This window comes from Acinonyx jubatus, chromosome A2 (assembly GCF_027475565.1).
Source record: "Acinonyx jubatus isolate Ajub_Pintada_27869175 chromosome A2, VMU_Ajub_asm_v1.0, whole genome shotgun sequence".
Taxonomy (NCBI): Eukaryota; Metazoa; Chordata; class Mammalia; order Carnivora; family Felidae; genus Acinonyx; species Acinonyx jubatus.
This window is the reverse complement of record NC_069383.1, coordinates 88708644-88724039: the sequence shown is the minus strand read 5'-3', so window position 1 is coordinate 88724039 and position 15396 is coordinate 88708644. Positions and strand designations below refer to the sequence as shown.

General features: G+C 48.3%; 1 protein-coding gene across 10 annotated transcripts in view; it reads left to right on the top strand.

Moving 5' to 3' along the window:
- ATXN7L1 (ataxin 7 like 1) overlaps positions 1–15396 on the top strand; it is a 245975-nt gene that overhangs the window by 189160 nt on the left and 41419 nt on the right. For 9 of the 10 annotated variants that reach the window (XM_027071688.2, XM_015076173.3, XM_015076172.3 and 6 more), the window contains one exon: positions 514–736. In XM_027071688.2, coding sequence (XP_026927489.1) covers positions 514–736 — 223 coding nt within the window. Of the gene's footprint in view, positions 1–513; positions 737–12093; positions 15022–15396 lie in introns of those variants that run through there. The other variant, XM_027071692.2, reaches the window with a different exon arrangement.

Below are 15396 nucleotides of genomic sequence, written 5' to 3'. Positions count from 1 at the left end.
ACAGTGTCCCATGGACAGATGCCAAGCCACTTTCTGGCACACAAAGACCCTTTTATTCAGCCCTGCTGGTCCTTCAGACCTTTCTGCTTCTGCAGAGAGGGGCGGGGGTGCGGTGGGAGGGGTTCAGGTTCAAGAATTTCCTGTTTGTTCTCTTGGGAGTCCTGCCCTACTCACTGCCCTGAGGGACCTTGTGGCCTCTGAGTAGCTGACTGGGGATTGGCTGTGTGGTTATCCCACTGTGTTCTGATGACAGCTGGTGTCCCCTCTGCTCATCCTATAGAAGTGGTTTCGCAGAAGGATAGCCTGGTAAATGCCTCCTGCGAGAACCTTGGTATATTAGTTTCACGTGTCATTTGATACAGACATTCAGAATGACATTGCTGCTTGTTGGGGAAAGAGGAGCGAATGTCAAGACAAATCGGAGTCAGGACTGGGGCTTCGGGGGTGCCGACCCGGCCAGATAAGCATTTTTCTCTTTGCCTGTGCTGAGTTCTATTCTTTCTTCCTCTGTAGAGAGAAGACACGGTTCAATGTGTAGACCTTCTCCCTCTCCAGCATCTCCACCCTCCAATTCCAGGACATCATTAGGACAGGTGAAAACAAAAGCCTGTCTCAGCGGCCAGAACTCTGCCAACAGCATCTCAAAGCCATTCAAAACGCCCAAAGACAATCTACTTACCTCCAGCAGCAAACAGCACACGGTCTTTTCTGCGAAGGGATCAAGGGACAAAGCATGGTGAGTGTCGGGCACTGGCAGCCGGCAGCTGCCTGTCCCCCACCCCTCCCCTTGTCCCTGTCACCACAGGAAACCATGTTTACTCTCTGGCTTTGTTCCTGGGCATCGAGTCTGGGAATTTGGGGAATGAGGGGGGAATGGGACAGAGAAGTGGAATGATGGGGTGAGAAACCCAAACTCCAAGAGGGAACCCAGGACCTGAAAGCACTACATATGCCTGACAGGGGACACTTTGCTATCCCTGAGAGCTGAGCCAAGTTGGGTCTCAGGAAAGGGTAACAGGGAAATATTCCTCAGTTATGCGGTCATCTCTCAATTTTCTGCCCCAGTGAAGAGAAGCATTGAGGTAAATCATCAAAAGCTCAAACAGTTTGCTTAGGGGGTGTGAGGCCACGGGCCAGCCCCTCAGCCCTGGGAGGCGGGCCCCCGGTGAGCCTCTCTGCCTCAAACAGCCAGGCCTCGGCTCAGGGAGTAGCTGCTCACAGAGGCACAGAGGTCATTGGGAGCTGACCACTGGAGGAAAAGAGGAAATCCAAAGAGAATGGCACCCCTTTGATGGGGTGGGGGAGAGCTAGCTGCAGGGGGCCCGTGAAGCATCAGAATCTTTTGGTTCATTTTTTTTGTTTTAATCTCAGTCTTTACCCAAGAGTCAGAAAAGGTTACCCATGGGCTGGACAGTTCAGGAACCAAACTGGAAAGGAGGATAGGAAGCAAAAGGCAAATGTCTTCAAATGCTGACAGCCTCTACTTGGAACACCTAGGACGGGCTTATGACAGAGCCTGTAGCCTTCTCGGTCAGGCGTCGTGAAGGCAGACGGGATGAGTGTGGAGCCTGCCTAATTTATATATTTAAAGGGAAAAAGTGTTCTGTTAATTAATGATCGTTAATTACACTTAAGTTCATCCCTAGTAAAGCTGTGGACTGACATCATCCATCAATTTAATTTGTCACTGCTCTCTGGAAATTATGATGACTTTGTACAGAGCTCATTATGCCAGATCAATGAAAAGAGCCTCTTGCGATAGACTAGAAAGCTTTAGACACAGGTGTCAAGGAGGGGAGTTACCTGTCAAACAGGTGGGCCTTGTGGGCAAGCTGTGTTCTCTAGAATTGTTAGGGACAGAGCAGGTTAGGGAAGATCCAGCCGGAGAGTGACGGTTGGTGGCCCCTGGACCTGCTCGCACAGAGTGTGAGTCTCTATTTTATCAGTGACCTCGCAGAGCGCCTCCAAGCTTGTTTGCAGAGGCAGCACCAGGTGTCTCAACAGAAGCACAAGCTGTGGGATCCCCACCTGCCTATAGATCTCAGCTGGGTGGCTCTGGGCAAGTTGCTTGATCTGGTGTGTCTCAATTTTCCACATCTATAAAACGGAGCTGATAATAGCTCCATCCTGTGGCATCGTGTGAGGGTTAAGAGCACTACAAAGCAGCAAGCGCAATGTCTGGAGCAGAGCACGCATTCGATACATATGTGACGATCATGTCATTGTTGTGTGCGCCAAAGGACGGAGCCCTTATAACTGGCAATAAAGGTCGAGATGTCCAATCTCTCTGAAACACTAGAGAAATGAAGTTGAAAAAGGACAAGGATAAAGTCACTGCTTCAGTGTCCAGAACGGAGGTACCGAGAAACCGGGCGAGGAGAGCTGGACAAGGGGCTCGTGAGGAATAAGCCAGAAGGAGAATCACGAGTTACAGAAGATCCTAGCATGAACACCACAGATGTCCGATGATACACGTGGTCCCGGCAGGGTGAGACACGGCACCAAGCATTCTCGCGGGAGGCCAGCCTTCGGGGAGACCCCGGGTTAGATCAGTGTCCACACTCCGTGGAAGCCAACTCCACACGTGCTCATTAAGACCTGCTATAGGGCAGAAGGTGGTTCTGAAAGAGTCTGAAAAAAATTAGCCAGGGCCCGAAGAAGAGCAACCAAAAGTGTCTCAAGGAGGGAAATCCTTCTTACGGAGAAAACAAAACAAAAAGGGCTCAAAAAACCAGAACGCTTGCCTTGTGTGAAGAGCAGAAAGCTAACGGGTGATGTGCCCACCTTCGAGCAGACAGATCTGAAGGCGGACAAGGGATGGGCCAGAAGGAGGCTCACTGCAGCCTCGTCCTCCTTTCTCACCTCCAGCCAGCCAGGCCGTTGTCCCCCTGCCCTCTGTCGCCAGGGGTGTGTTTCAGGAAGGCTGTGAAGACTTTTCTTGGAGGCTGGGAGGGCTCCACCTCCGTTCAGGCAGACTTCTCTGGGAGCAGTATAGAGGAGCCAGCACTGAGCCAGGGGCAAAAAAAAAAAAAAAAAAAAAAAAGCCAATTCAAGCCCGGGCTTGGCCACAAACTTTCTGTGTGACCTGAACAAGTCACTTCACTTCTCTGAGTCCCATTTTCAAGCCTGAGTATTTTGTGATTCTAAGTCACAGTCCTCTCAAAAATTCTCAAAGGTTCCTCATTGCCTACTGGATTAAGAGTTAGGCCCCTAGCCCAACAAAGGAGACCCTCTACAAACTGGCTCCAAACCCCCTAAATCATCCAGTACCATCCCATTATCCCAGCTTACCCACTGTGTCTTCCTCTGGTACCTTTGCGTAGAACATCCATCCACCTGTCTGCACTCAATTTAACATTTAATTAGCACCTACTATAATACTATGTGCCAATTCGATAACAAGGCCTGAGGATACATAGGGCCCCCAATGTCTCCTATGGCATACCTGTGCAAGATAGAAAAAGGCCTGGATACAGCTCCGTCCTAGAGTGCACAATTGGCTGATGGTCTTCATCACCTACTTCCTCAATCAGACATCCTAGTGTAGTGCATAACCTGTACAACCGTACACTGAAGCCTTGGGGATGCAAGATTAAATAAGACACAGACTCTCTTAGGGAGTCTGTAAAAAGAGACATAAGCTAACACAGAATGCAATGGGATAAGAGCCAAGATATTTGTAGCACAAAAGACAGGCACCTACCTCAGCCTGAGAACTCAGAAAAGGTTTTTCAGAAGGGGTCACACATGAGCTGAATTTGAGGGATAAGTAGGAATAATATAGACAAAGAAAAGTGGATTACAATGGTAAATTTTATATATATTTTAACACAATTGTTTTTAACATTTTGAGTGTGGGAAGAGGGTCCCAGGCAAAGGGACCAGAATGTGCAATCGTATTTGCATGCGGGGAGAGGCGAGCAGGGCCATATTAGAAAGTTCCACTGGGTGTGCTAAGTGTGGTGACTGGGAGTCCATCCTGAAAGCCCCATGGGGCTGTTAAAGGAGCAGCTTTGAGCTGCCCCCCCCCAGTGTAAAGGATGGCTTGAGGGGCCACTCAGGAAGCAGTGAGGGTGTTTTTGCATAATTCAGGTGAGCTGTGGTGACGTCCTGTACCCAGGCAGCAGTCGTGGGCATGTGCAGAAGGAGCCAGCGGGGACAAATACTAGGGAGGAACAGGCCACAGGACTCTAGTGTTCATTGCACACACAGCTTGCAATGCAAGAGAAGACTGGTCCAGACTTGGACAACTGGATGTTGACCGGTCCTGTCACTTTCTCAAGAGGAGGATAGAAAGGGCCAGAGTTTAGGGTGGGGAGAAGAGGATGAATTAAACTGGGAAGTCATTGGAGTATGAAGTACAGGCATACCTCAAACATATTGAAGGCTCGGGTCCTGCCACAATGAAGCAAATATCACGATAAAGCAAGTCACATGAATTTTTTGGTTTCCCAATGCATATAAAAGTTATGTACACACTTCACTGTAGTCTGTGAAGTGTGTAATAGTATTGTGTCTAAAGAAAACAATGTATACACCTTAATTTAAAAATACTTTATTGCTATAAAATGTGCTAATCATCATCTGAGCTTTCTTTTTTTTTTTCAATCTGAGCTTTCAATGAGACATAATCTTTCTGCTGGTGGAGGGTCTTGCCTCGAGTTGATGGTTACTGAAGGTTGGGTGACTGGCAATTTTTTTTTTAATTTAATTTAATTTTTTTAAATTTGCATCCAAATTAGCATATAGTGCAACAATGATTTCAGGAGTAGATTCCTTAGTGCCCCTTGCCCATTTAGCACACCCCCCTCCCACAACCCCTTCAGTAACCCTCAGTTTGTTCTCCATATTTATGAGTCTCTTCTGCTTTGTCCCCCTCCCTGTTTTTATATTGTTTTTATTTCCTTTCCCTTATGTTCATCTGTTTTGTCTCTTAAAGTCCTCATATGAGTGAAGACATATGATATTTGTCTTTCTCTGACTAATTTCGCTTAGCATAATACCCTCCAGTCCCATCCACGTAGTTGCAAATGGCAAGATTGCATTCTTTTTGATTGCCGAGTAATACCCCATTGTGTATATATATGTATATACCACATCTTCTGTATCCATTCATCCATCAGTGGACATTTGGGCTCTTTCCAGACTTTGGCTGTTGTTGATAGTACTACTATAAACATGGGGGTGCATGTGCCCCTTCGAAACAGCACACCTGTATCCCTTGGGTAAATAACCTAGTAGTGCAATTGCTGGGTCGCAGGATAGTTCTATTTTTAATTTTTTGAGGACCCTCCACACTGTTTTCCAGAGTGGCTGCACCAGCTTGCATTCCCACCAACAATGCAAAAGAGATCCTCTTTCTCTGCATCCTCGCCAACATCTGTTGTTGCCTGAGTTGTTAATGTTAGCCATTCTGACAGGTGTGAGGTGGTATCTCATTGTGGTTTTGATTTGTATTTCCCTGATGATGAGTGATGTTGAGCATTTTTTCATGTGTCAGTTGGCCATCTGGATGTCTCCTTTGGAAAAGTGTCTATTCTTGTCTTTGGCCCATTTCTTCACTGGATTATTTGTTTTTTGGGTGTTGAGTTTGGTAAGTTCTTTATAGATTTTGGATACTAACCCTTTATCTGATATGTTGTTTGCAAATATCTTCTCCCATTCTGTCAGTTGCCTTTTAGTTTTGCTGATTGTTTCCTTTGCTGTGCAGAAGCTTTTTATTTTGATGAGGTCCCAATAGCTCATTTTTGCTTTTGCTTCCCTTGCTTCTGCAGACGTGTTGAGTAAGAAGTTGCCATGGCCGGGGTCAAAGAGTTTTTGCCTCTAGGATTTGATGGCTTCCTTCCATCCATTTTTAGTTTATTTTTGTGTCTGGTGTAAGAAAGTGGTCCAGGTTCATTCTTCTGCATGTTGCTGTCCAGTTTTCCCAGCACCACTTGCTGAAGAGACTGTCTTTATTCCATTGGATATTCTTTCCTGCTTTGTCAAAGATTGGTTGGCCATATGTTTGTGCATCCATTTCGGGGTTCTCTATTCTGTTCCGTTGATCTGAGTGTCTGTTTTTGTGCCATGTGGCAATTTTTAAAGTACGACAACAACAAACAAAGTTTACCACATTGGTGGATTCTTCAAGAACGATTTCTCTGCAGCTTCCCATGCTGTTTGATAGCATTTTACCCACTTCAGAATTGGAATCAGCCCTCTCAAACCCTGCCACTAAATTTATGTAATGTTCTCTTTTTTTTAACGTTTATTTATTTGTGTGAGAGAGACAGCGTGAGCAGGGGTGGGGCAGAGAGAGGGGGGACAGAGGATCCGAAGCAGGCTCTGTGCTGACAGCAGCAAGCCCAATGCGTGGCTTGAACTCATGAACTGTGAGATCATGACCTGAGCTGAAGTTGGATGCTAAACCGACTGAGCCACTCAAGCCGCCCCAGTTTATACAATATTCTAAATCCTCTGTCATCATTTCAACTATTTTCTGGGCATCTTCCCCAGGAGTAGATTCCATCTCAGGAAACCACTTTCTCTGCTCATGCATCAGAAGCAACTCCTCATCCATTAAAGTTCCATCATGAGATCGTGGCCATGCAGCCCCATCCTAGTTCTGCTGTTTCCACCTGTCTGCAGTTACTTCCTGCACTACAGTCTCGAACCCCTCTTAATTCACTTAATAGTGAATTCTTTCCAAATGGTTTTCAGTTAACTTTGCCTAGATCCATCAGAGGAATTACAATCTGTGGCAGCTATAGCCTTATGAAGTCTATTTCTTAAATAATAAGACCTGAAAGACACAATGATTCCTTGATCCATAGGCTACAGAATGTATGTTGTGTTAGCAGGCATAAGAACAACATGAACCTCATTGTACCTACATCAGAGCTCTGGGGTGACCAGATTCATTGTCAATAAGCAATCCTATTCTGGGGCACCTGGGGCGCTCAGTCGGTTAAGCATCCGACTTCAGCTCTGGTCATGATCTCACAGTCCATGAGTTTGAGCCTGCGTCAGGCTCTGTGCTGACAGCTTGGAGCCTGGAACCTGCTTCAGATTCTGTGTTTGTCTCTCTCTCTCTCTTTCTGCCCCTCCCCCACCTGTCCTCTGTCTCTCTCTCTCTCTCTCTCAAAAATAAATAAACATTAAAAAAATTTTTTTAAATAAGCAGTCATATTTTGGAAGGCATCTTTTCTGAGTAGTAGGTCTCAACAGTGGGCTTCAAATACTCAGAAAACTATGTTGTAAACAGAGTGCCGTCGTCCAGGTTTTGTTGTATTGTTTAGAGAGCACAGGCAGAGTAGATTTAGTGTGATTCTTAAGGACGCTAGGATTTTCGGAATCATAAATGAGCATTAGCTTTAACTTAAAGTCACCAGCTGCCTTAACAGGAGAGTCAGCCAGTCCTTCAAAGCTTTAAAGCCGGGCATTGACGTCCCTCTCGCTATGAAAGTCCCAGATGGCATCTTCTTCCAGGAGAAGGCTGCTTCACCTGCACTGAAAATCTGTTGTTTAGTGTAGCCACCTTCATTAATGATCTCAGCTAGATCTTCTGGAGAGTTACTCCAGCTTCTACATCAGCACCTTCTGCTTCACCCTGCACTTTTGTGTTATGGAGATTCCTTAAACCTCATGAACCAACCTCTGCTAACTTCAAGTGTTTTTTTCTGTCACTTCCTCGCCTCTCTCAGCCTACATAGAATTGAAGAGAGTTGGGCCTTGCTCTGGATTAGGCTTTGCTTAAAGGAATGTCGTGGCTGGTTTGATCTTCTGTCCAAGACCACTCAAACTTTCTCCTTAGCAGCAGTAAGGCTGTTTTGCTTTCTCATCATTCACGTGTTCACTGGAGTAGCACTTTTAATTTCCTTCAAGAACTTTTCCTTTGCGTTCACAACTTGGCTAACTGTGTGGTGCGAGGGGCCTAGCTTTTGGCCTGTCTTGGCTTTCCACAGGCCTTCCTCACTAAGTTTAATCGTTTCTAGCTTTTGGTTTCAAGTGAAAGACGTGTGACTTTTTTTTCCCTTGAACACTTACAGGCTATTGTAGGGTTATTCACTGGCCTGATTTCGATATTTTTTTTTTAAGTTTATTTATTTATTTTTGAGAGCAAGAGAGAGCATGCAGGAGGAGCAGAGAGAGAGGGAGAGAAAGAGAGAGAGAATCCCAAGCAGGCTCCGCACTGTCAGCACAGAGCCCAATGTGGGGCTCGATCTCACAAACCGTGAGATCATGACCTGAGCTGAAACAAAGAGTCAGATGCCTAAACAACTTAGCCCCCCAGGTGTCCCTTGATTTCAATAATTGTCGTGTTTCAGGGAATAGGGAGTCCCAAGGAGAGGGAGAGAGACAGGGAACAGCTGGTCAGTGGACCAATCAATGCACGTGTTTATCACCTAGTTTGCGATCTCGTATGGTGGTTCGTGGCACCCCAAAACAATTATTACAATAGTAACATCAAAGATCGCTGACAACAAATATAATAATAATGAAAAGATTGAAATATTGCAAGAATTACCAAAATGTGACCCAGAGGCATGAAGTAAACATGTGCCATTGGAAAAATGGTGCCAATGGCCTTGTTCACTGCAGCGTTGCCACACAGCCTCAGTTTGTAAAAAAAAAAAAAAAAAAAGCACAGTTTGTGCAAAGTTCAACAAAGGGAAATGCAGTAAAACTAGGCATCCCTGTATCCGAGGAAGGTCCACATAGAGATGTTCGGTTGGTGGCATTGCACGTTCGGACCCAGAGGTCAGGAGAGAGGTGTGGGCTGGGAATGGAGCTTTGACAGTCATCAGTGGAGACACAGGCCTTGAGACCGTAGGTACAGATGCACCCTCTGGGGAAGGTACGTGGCTTGAGAGAAGCAGGGGCCGAGGGCAGGGCCGAGGAGAGTCGGGGGCCCCGGGGAAGACGGCCCTGAGGAGGCAGGGACTGCAAAGTCGAGATTCTTCCCACAGCATCCTGGCCCTCTTTCCTGGTCCAAATCCCCCACTGCCCTCACTGCCTGTCCCACTGGCCACCTTCCTCTACCTGCCGTTCACGCATTCCCTCCTTGCAGGCCACTGGTATGCTGGCATCTCCCTTTTAATTCCCAGTACCCTTCATTTTTACCTTTCCCATGACTCTGTCCATGGTCTGCCACAGGTGAGACCTCGTGTCATTCCTTCTGCTCAGAAGTAATTGCGGAATCTCCTGCATGGTGGGGCCTCACGCTCCACAAACATGGTCCCCTTGTCAGTAAATATTTGTCGAATTGAGTGAAATTGATCTGACCGTTGAAAAGGATTGTAAGATTTCTATTCTTGGGACAGTTAACCTTTTATCTACACGTGTTTGGGCTGGTGCCATCCAATGGAAATGTAATGTGTGACACGCGTGGAAATGTAAATTTTCTAGCAGCCACGTTGGAAAAAGGGAAAGGAAACAATTTTTAATAATATAGTTTATTTAACCCAATATACCCACTATCTTATAATTTCAACATAAATCAGTGAGATAATTTTCTGGTTTTTTCCCTAATATATCCACTATCTTATAATTCCAACATATAATCAGTGAGATAATTTTTACTTTTTTCCTAATATATCCACCATCTTATAATTTCAACGTATAATCAGCGAGATAATTTTTGTTTTTTTGTTCTACCAAGTCTTCGAAATCCTGTGTGTTTTACACCTACAGCACCCGTCAATTTGGACACCAAATTTTCATCAGAAATATTTTATCCATTTTTAGGTTTCATAAACAACTAGAGATCATAAAATGAATTCGCAAACCCAAGTTGTTCCAGACACACTTAAACATTTTCTTTCTTTCTTTCTTTCTTTCTTTCTTTCTTTCTTTCTTTCTTTCTTTCTTTCTTTCTTATGTTTATTTATCTTAGAGAGAGAGACAGCATGCAAGTGGGGAAGGGGCAGAGAGAGAGAGGGAGACAGAGGATCTGAAGCGGGCTCTGTGCTGACAGTGTGGAGTCCGACACAGGTCTCAAGCCCACAAGATCATGATGTGAACCGAAGTCGGACACTTAACCACCCAGGTGCCCCTAAACATTTTCTAATAACTGAATCAAACTTATTCAAATTACATAAAATTCAAAATTCAGTTCCTCAACCACTTTTTTAAATGCTCAATAGCCACAAATGGCTAGTGGCTGCTGTGTCGGACCGCACAAACCTGGACACCTTGGCCAGGTGACCCTTGGTAAGCCCCTCTGGTTCTTTGATTCACAGGTGTATGAATGTGGCTCCTGGCGTCTCTGGGATGTTATGCTCCCCGCTGGAACTGATAGATTCTAGGGTGGAAGGAACATTTGCTCTTCTCCCACATTAGCCTGCCGCTATTAGGTGTGAGGTGGGAACCGGCCTGGAGGTCCCAGTCGGGCCGTGCAGAGACTCCCCTGCCCCAGAGGAGCTCTGTAGCAGCCCCTAGAGGTCAGAAAAGCATAAGTCTTGGGTGCAGGTGGTGGACTGTGGCCTTCAGATTAGACTTAACATCAGGTTAGGGGCGCCCTTTTCCAAGTAGCTCAAACTCCCATGTATGGAAATAAAAACGCCACTCCTGAGTTGAGGCTGACCTCCTGGCATCTCATGCAAGGTGAAATGGCCCGTGGGTTTGTTATTTGCTCCCTTCTGTGGATGGGGAGGTTAAAAAATAATTCCGCGTTAGAAGAAAGGGAGAAACAGAGAGGGCATCCTTGTGCTACCAAATTTGTCCCGTGCGGGTCTGCCCAGCAGCACTCCCCGCCCCGCTCCCCGCCCCCCCAGCCCCCAGTCAGAGCCCCTCCCCACTGGTGCATGGTCCTGCAGGGGGTCAGGCCAGAGAATACCCTGCCAGTGGTCTTGCCATCCAGGTGTCCATGGAGCCCATAAAGGTGGAGGGAGGGGCACAAGATGATTCTGTCTCTAGGTGGAAGTCAAAAGGGATTTATGGCTATTCAGCCCTTTTGAGCTAAAATGAACATTTCAGCCTTTACTTCTGATTTCCTACTCAGCCAGGGGACTAGCCCCGCATAGGGACTAAGTCAGCCAGTCTGACTTTCCCACCTGCTGTCACTTCGGCTATCCTAGTCCAGGAAGGGAGCCATAGGGAACTGAAACCTGCAAACCCGTTGATGTGGGCGGGAGCAGGGAGGAGACTTTCCTCCCTGCATGGCTTGTTGCCTTCTCTTTGGGCCTTATCAACCCACACGTGTGTGCTGAATGCTAAATACGCTCAGCTATTAAAAATGCAGGAGATGAGCCCGCTGCTCCAGAAGGAAAATGAGCCAGAGCAAAAGAAAAATCAGCAGGCTCCCTGGCCTCCTGCGTGTGCCCGACAGTGAGGTGGGGGAGGGTGTCCCTCTCCTTCCTCAGGCAGGGCCCCTCTGGATGCTTAGAATGAGGTCTGTGTCCCCCTGGAGCAGTGGAGGTTTGGGGAGTAGGAGTGGTGTGGAAGTCGTTCCCAGCACTCTCTGCAGAGGGGGAAGAGCTGAGAGGCCCTGGCTGAGTGCCTTGGGAGAAACGAGGCTGGCTTATCGGTTCTTGCCTGGTGTTGCCATGAAGTGGGGGCAAGACCACGGCTCCATATTAATGGCTCCCAGAGGACGTAGGGAGTCTTCTCCGGGCTCCCGCTTGGGGAAATCTCAGAGATCCGAAGTGCTGCAGACCCTCCAGGTGACCCAACTTACCCTCTGATCACCCAGATTCTTGGGATTCTTGCGGCGGCCTCTGCCTGGTCTCCCTACCCCTCACCGTGCCCTTCCCCAGTCTGCCGTCCACACCCCCCACCTGAGTACATCATGCCCCTGCCCTGCTCACAACTCTCCAGGGTCTCTCAGTTGTTTGCCTACAGAGCAGAGGCTTAACCTCTTCGGAGGTGGACATATGATCTGGCATTTCCCACTTGTCCAACTGCTGCCGCCAACACTTTTAACTCCTTCATTTCATATTCCAGGCGTCCCAGTCTATTTGTAGCTCCTCAGACGTGCCTCCATGTGCTGGCATGTGCTGTTTCCCTTACCAGAAGCAACCTCTCTGCATGTGTGTCACTTCCTCCATGAAGTCTCCCCAGACTTTTCTTTTTTTAACTTTTTTTTAACTTTTTTTTAACGTTTATTTATTTTTGAGACAGAGAGAGACAGAGCATGAACGGGGGAGGGTCAGAGAGGGAGACACAGAATCCGAAACAGGCTCCAGGCTCCTAGCTGTCAGCACAGAGCCCGACGCGGGGCTCGAACTCACGGACCGCGAGATTGTGACCTGAGCCGAAGTCGGCCGCTCAACCGACTGAGCCACCCAGGCGCCCCAACTTTTTTTTTTTTAATGTTTGTTTCTTTTTGAGAGAGACAAAGACAGAGCGTGGGTGGGGGAGAGGCAGAGAGAGAGAGGGAGACACAGAATCCGAAAGAGGCTCCAGGCTCTGAGCTGTCAGCACAGAGCCCGACACGGGGCTCGAACTCATGAACCACAAGATCAGGACCTGAGTCGAAGTCAGATGCTTAACCGACTGAGCCACCCAGACGCCCCTTCCCAGACTTTTATGCTTCTTCCTCTAAGCTCCCACTAGCACTCAAGCTACTGCTGTAAGAGCCTTCGTTGTCTATTATGCTCATTTGCATCTTTATCCTCCCCTGCCTCCATCTGGACCTTTAGCTCCCTGGCCTCCTGTGGTGTAGCATGGAATCCAGCATCCCAGCAAATATTTGCTAAGTGAATGAATAATGAGTGAATGAATGAAGGAGCTTGTGAAATAGAACTGCTCCTTTCCCCCTCCTCATGCGATTTTTCTGATGCTAAAGGAAACGATAGGTATAAATAGCTATGTTTTGAGTTCTGGGTGAGAAATCAGACTGCCAGGCTCCCATCATGGGACTGTTGTCCCTATCACAATTATGAGAGTTGGGAAGGGAGAAGTATGGTCCTGGATGATCAAAAGGAAAAACCTTTGTGCTCTGGCAAGAAGGGGAAGCTATTTTCCCTTAAATTAAGGAAGAGGCAAGTTCAGCCCATCCTTGTACCATGGCCTCTGCCTGCGTTTGCACCCATGTCCCAGGACGCACTTGACTGCGAGGAAAACCCTAATCAGAAGGGAACCAAGGAGTCGGTATAGCATCCCACAGAAGTCCCTCCCTAGACCCCACTTACAAATACAGCCCCTCACACAAGACATGAGGGGGGCATTCTGGGGCTGGTTTTTACCCCTAGTGGTGCAGGTTTGGGTGTTAAGGGAGCAGTGGGGCAGAGGGTGAGGGGGGGAAAGGCAGGTAGAGGAAGGGAAGTAGATGGAGGTTACTGTGATGAGCCCCAGAGGGAGGGAATGGAAAGGGCAGTCATGAGAGGATGGGAGGAACAGGCCAGAATGTTAGAGCATCCGGGGGGACCATGTCCCTTCCAGGACACAGAGGCATAGGAACTGAAACACTTGAGTGCTGCAGGCTCACTGGGTTTCCAGATGATCAAGATAAGGACAATGGACAGCTCCTTGTGTAGAAACTCAGCTGACCTTGTCAAGTCCCAAAAGTGCTCAGAAATAGGGCCTAGAGTCTAGGGAAGGAACATACAGGCTAGGACAGCTGGGGAAGGAAACAAATGACATGACCGAGAAAGGGAGGAGGAGCCACAAAGATTAGTAGTCACCGTCCTCTGTGCTCGCACTGCACATGGTACTTATTAGACGCCTCCAGAGCCTCATGTCTGCTCGGTGACAAGATGAGGAAGCAGCCCACACTGATGAAGAGAATGGTCCAAGATTACAGCTGGACGATGGTGGAGCTGGGACTCTACCCCAGGACTTCTCACTGCCAGTGCTAAGATCAGGTGCACTGTCCTGAGAGCTGCTTGAAGTCAAGCCCCACTGCTGCCCTTCACTTTGCTGATTGAATGCCCTGAGGCAACCTTTCTAAACCCCAGGTTCCTCCTCTGTAAACTGGGGGTGAAGGTTAGGTACGATCTTCCATAGCCTCCTGGCCAGCAGTGGCAAGTGCTCAGTATATGAGTGTCAAGAGACAATGAGAGGAGTAGTGGATGGGGGGTGGGGATCGACAAGCCGCCCTCCTCCCCCTTTGTAATCACTCTGGCTCCTCCACCAGGAAGGGAGACAGCTGCAGGCTGCCACTTACCTCCAGCGTTTGTTCTGGCGGAGCACTGGTTTGGTTTTATCGTGTTATGTGACTTAACCTTCACTGAGAACATTAATTCACTCATCGACCATTCACCGAGCCCTTCCTCAGTGCCAAATAATGCATATGTCACTGAGGTAACTCCAGAGCAGCATGGACACTTGGTCAAGGTCCTTGTCCTCAGGTAGCCCATTTTCTGGTCAGGCCACATTAACATAGAACTGAGACCTTGCCATTTGACATGATAAATGTGGCACAAACACCTAGGAAGGAACAGCCAGCTCTGAGAGAGAAGAGGACATTTCATCTGGATCTGGGCAGATGGGGGAGTATTCACCCGGAGGAGGGAGGAGGGCACCGCCACAGAAGGAACCGCCCAGCCCACATAAAGGCCAGGAGCCAAGCTGAGAGCTGGGTGTTTAAGGAGCGGTAAGAGCCCCACCAGGCTGTGGGGGAAGGTTCCCCAGGGCGCGGGCTGTGGGGGGCTGGGCTGTGAGGTTGGACTCTGGACAGCGGGGAGCCCGCCAAGCCTTTGGAACAGCAGGACGGCGGGGTCAGATTTGCACGGGAGCTGAGTGGAGGCTGAGAAGAGGCTGGGACGGAAAGACTGGTGGTAGGGATTTTCATCAGTGTTCAGGCGAGCAACAATGACCAGCAGGTAGACCTCTGTGAGTGACCGAATGTCAGGAAAGAGCCAAGGTCTCTGACTGGATGGTGATGTTGTGAACCAGAAGAGTTTGTTTTTTGTTTTTTGTTTTTTGTTTTAATACAAAGTATTTAGTTTGGGACAAAGAATTTCCTGAGTCTGCTGTAGGTCCATGTCAAGTCTCCAGCTCTTGATGGTTTAAACAGTGTGCTCAGTGTTCTGGATGGAGGTGTTTGGGGTGCAGGGCTGCCTGCCCAGGATTCCATGTGGAGAAGAAAAGAGCAGAGTGAGTGACACCCTGGCTCCCAGGCCACTTGTGAGGGAAGACGCTCCCTGGGGCTCTTCATGTGTGAAGGACAGTGGGGAGCAGAGGCTGGGGCACCCACAGGCAGCCAGGGACACCGTGCCATGTGTGCATCCCCAGTCTGCTCAGAACAAGCTTCCTGAAAGCAAAAGCTGAGGACCTGAGCCCAGGGCTTGGCTCCGGGCCTCCCCTGGCAGGGGGTGAAGGAGGATGTTCTGTGAGGAGTCCTCTCCCCTCCCCACCACCCCCCAGTCGGTGTTGGCTCCTGGGCCCGAGAGAGACAGTGAATGTCTTGGCTGTGCTGGGTCTGGAAGGCGAGGAACAGGCCGGGCAGACGGGAGCCGCCTGCAGCTCTGG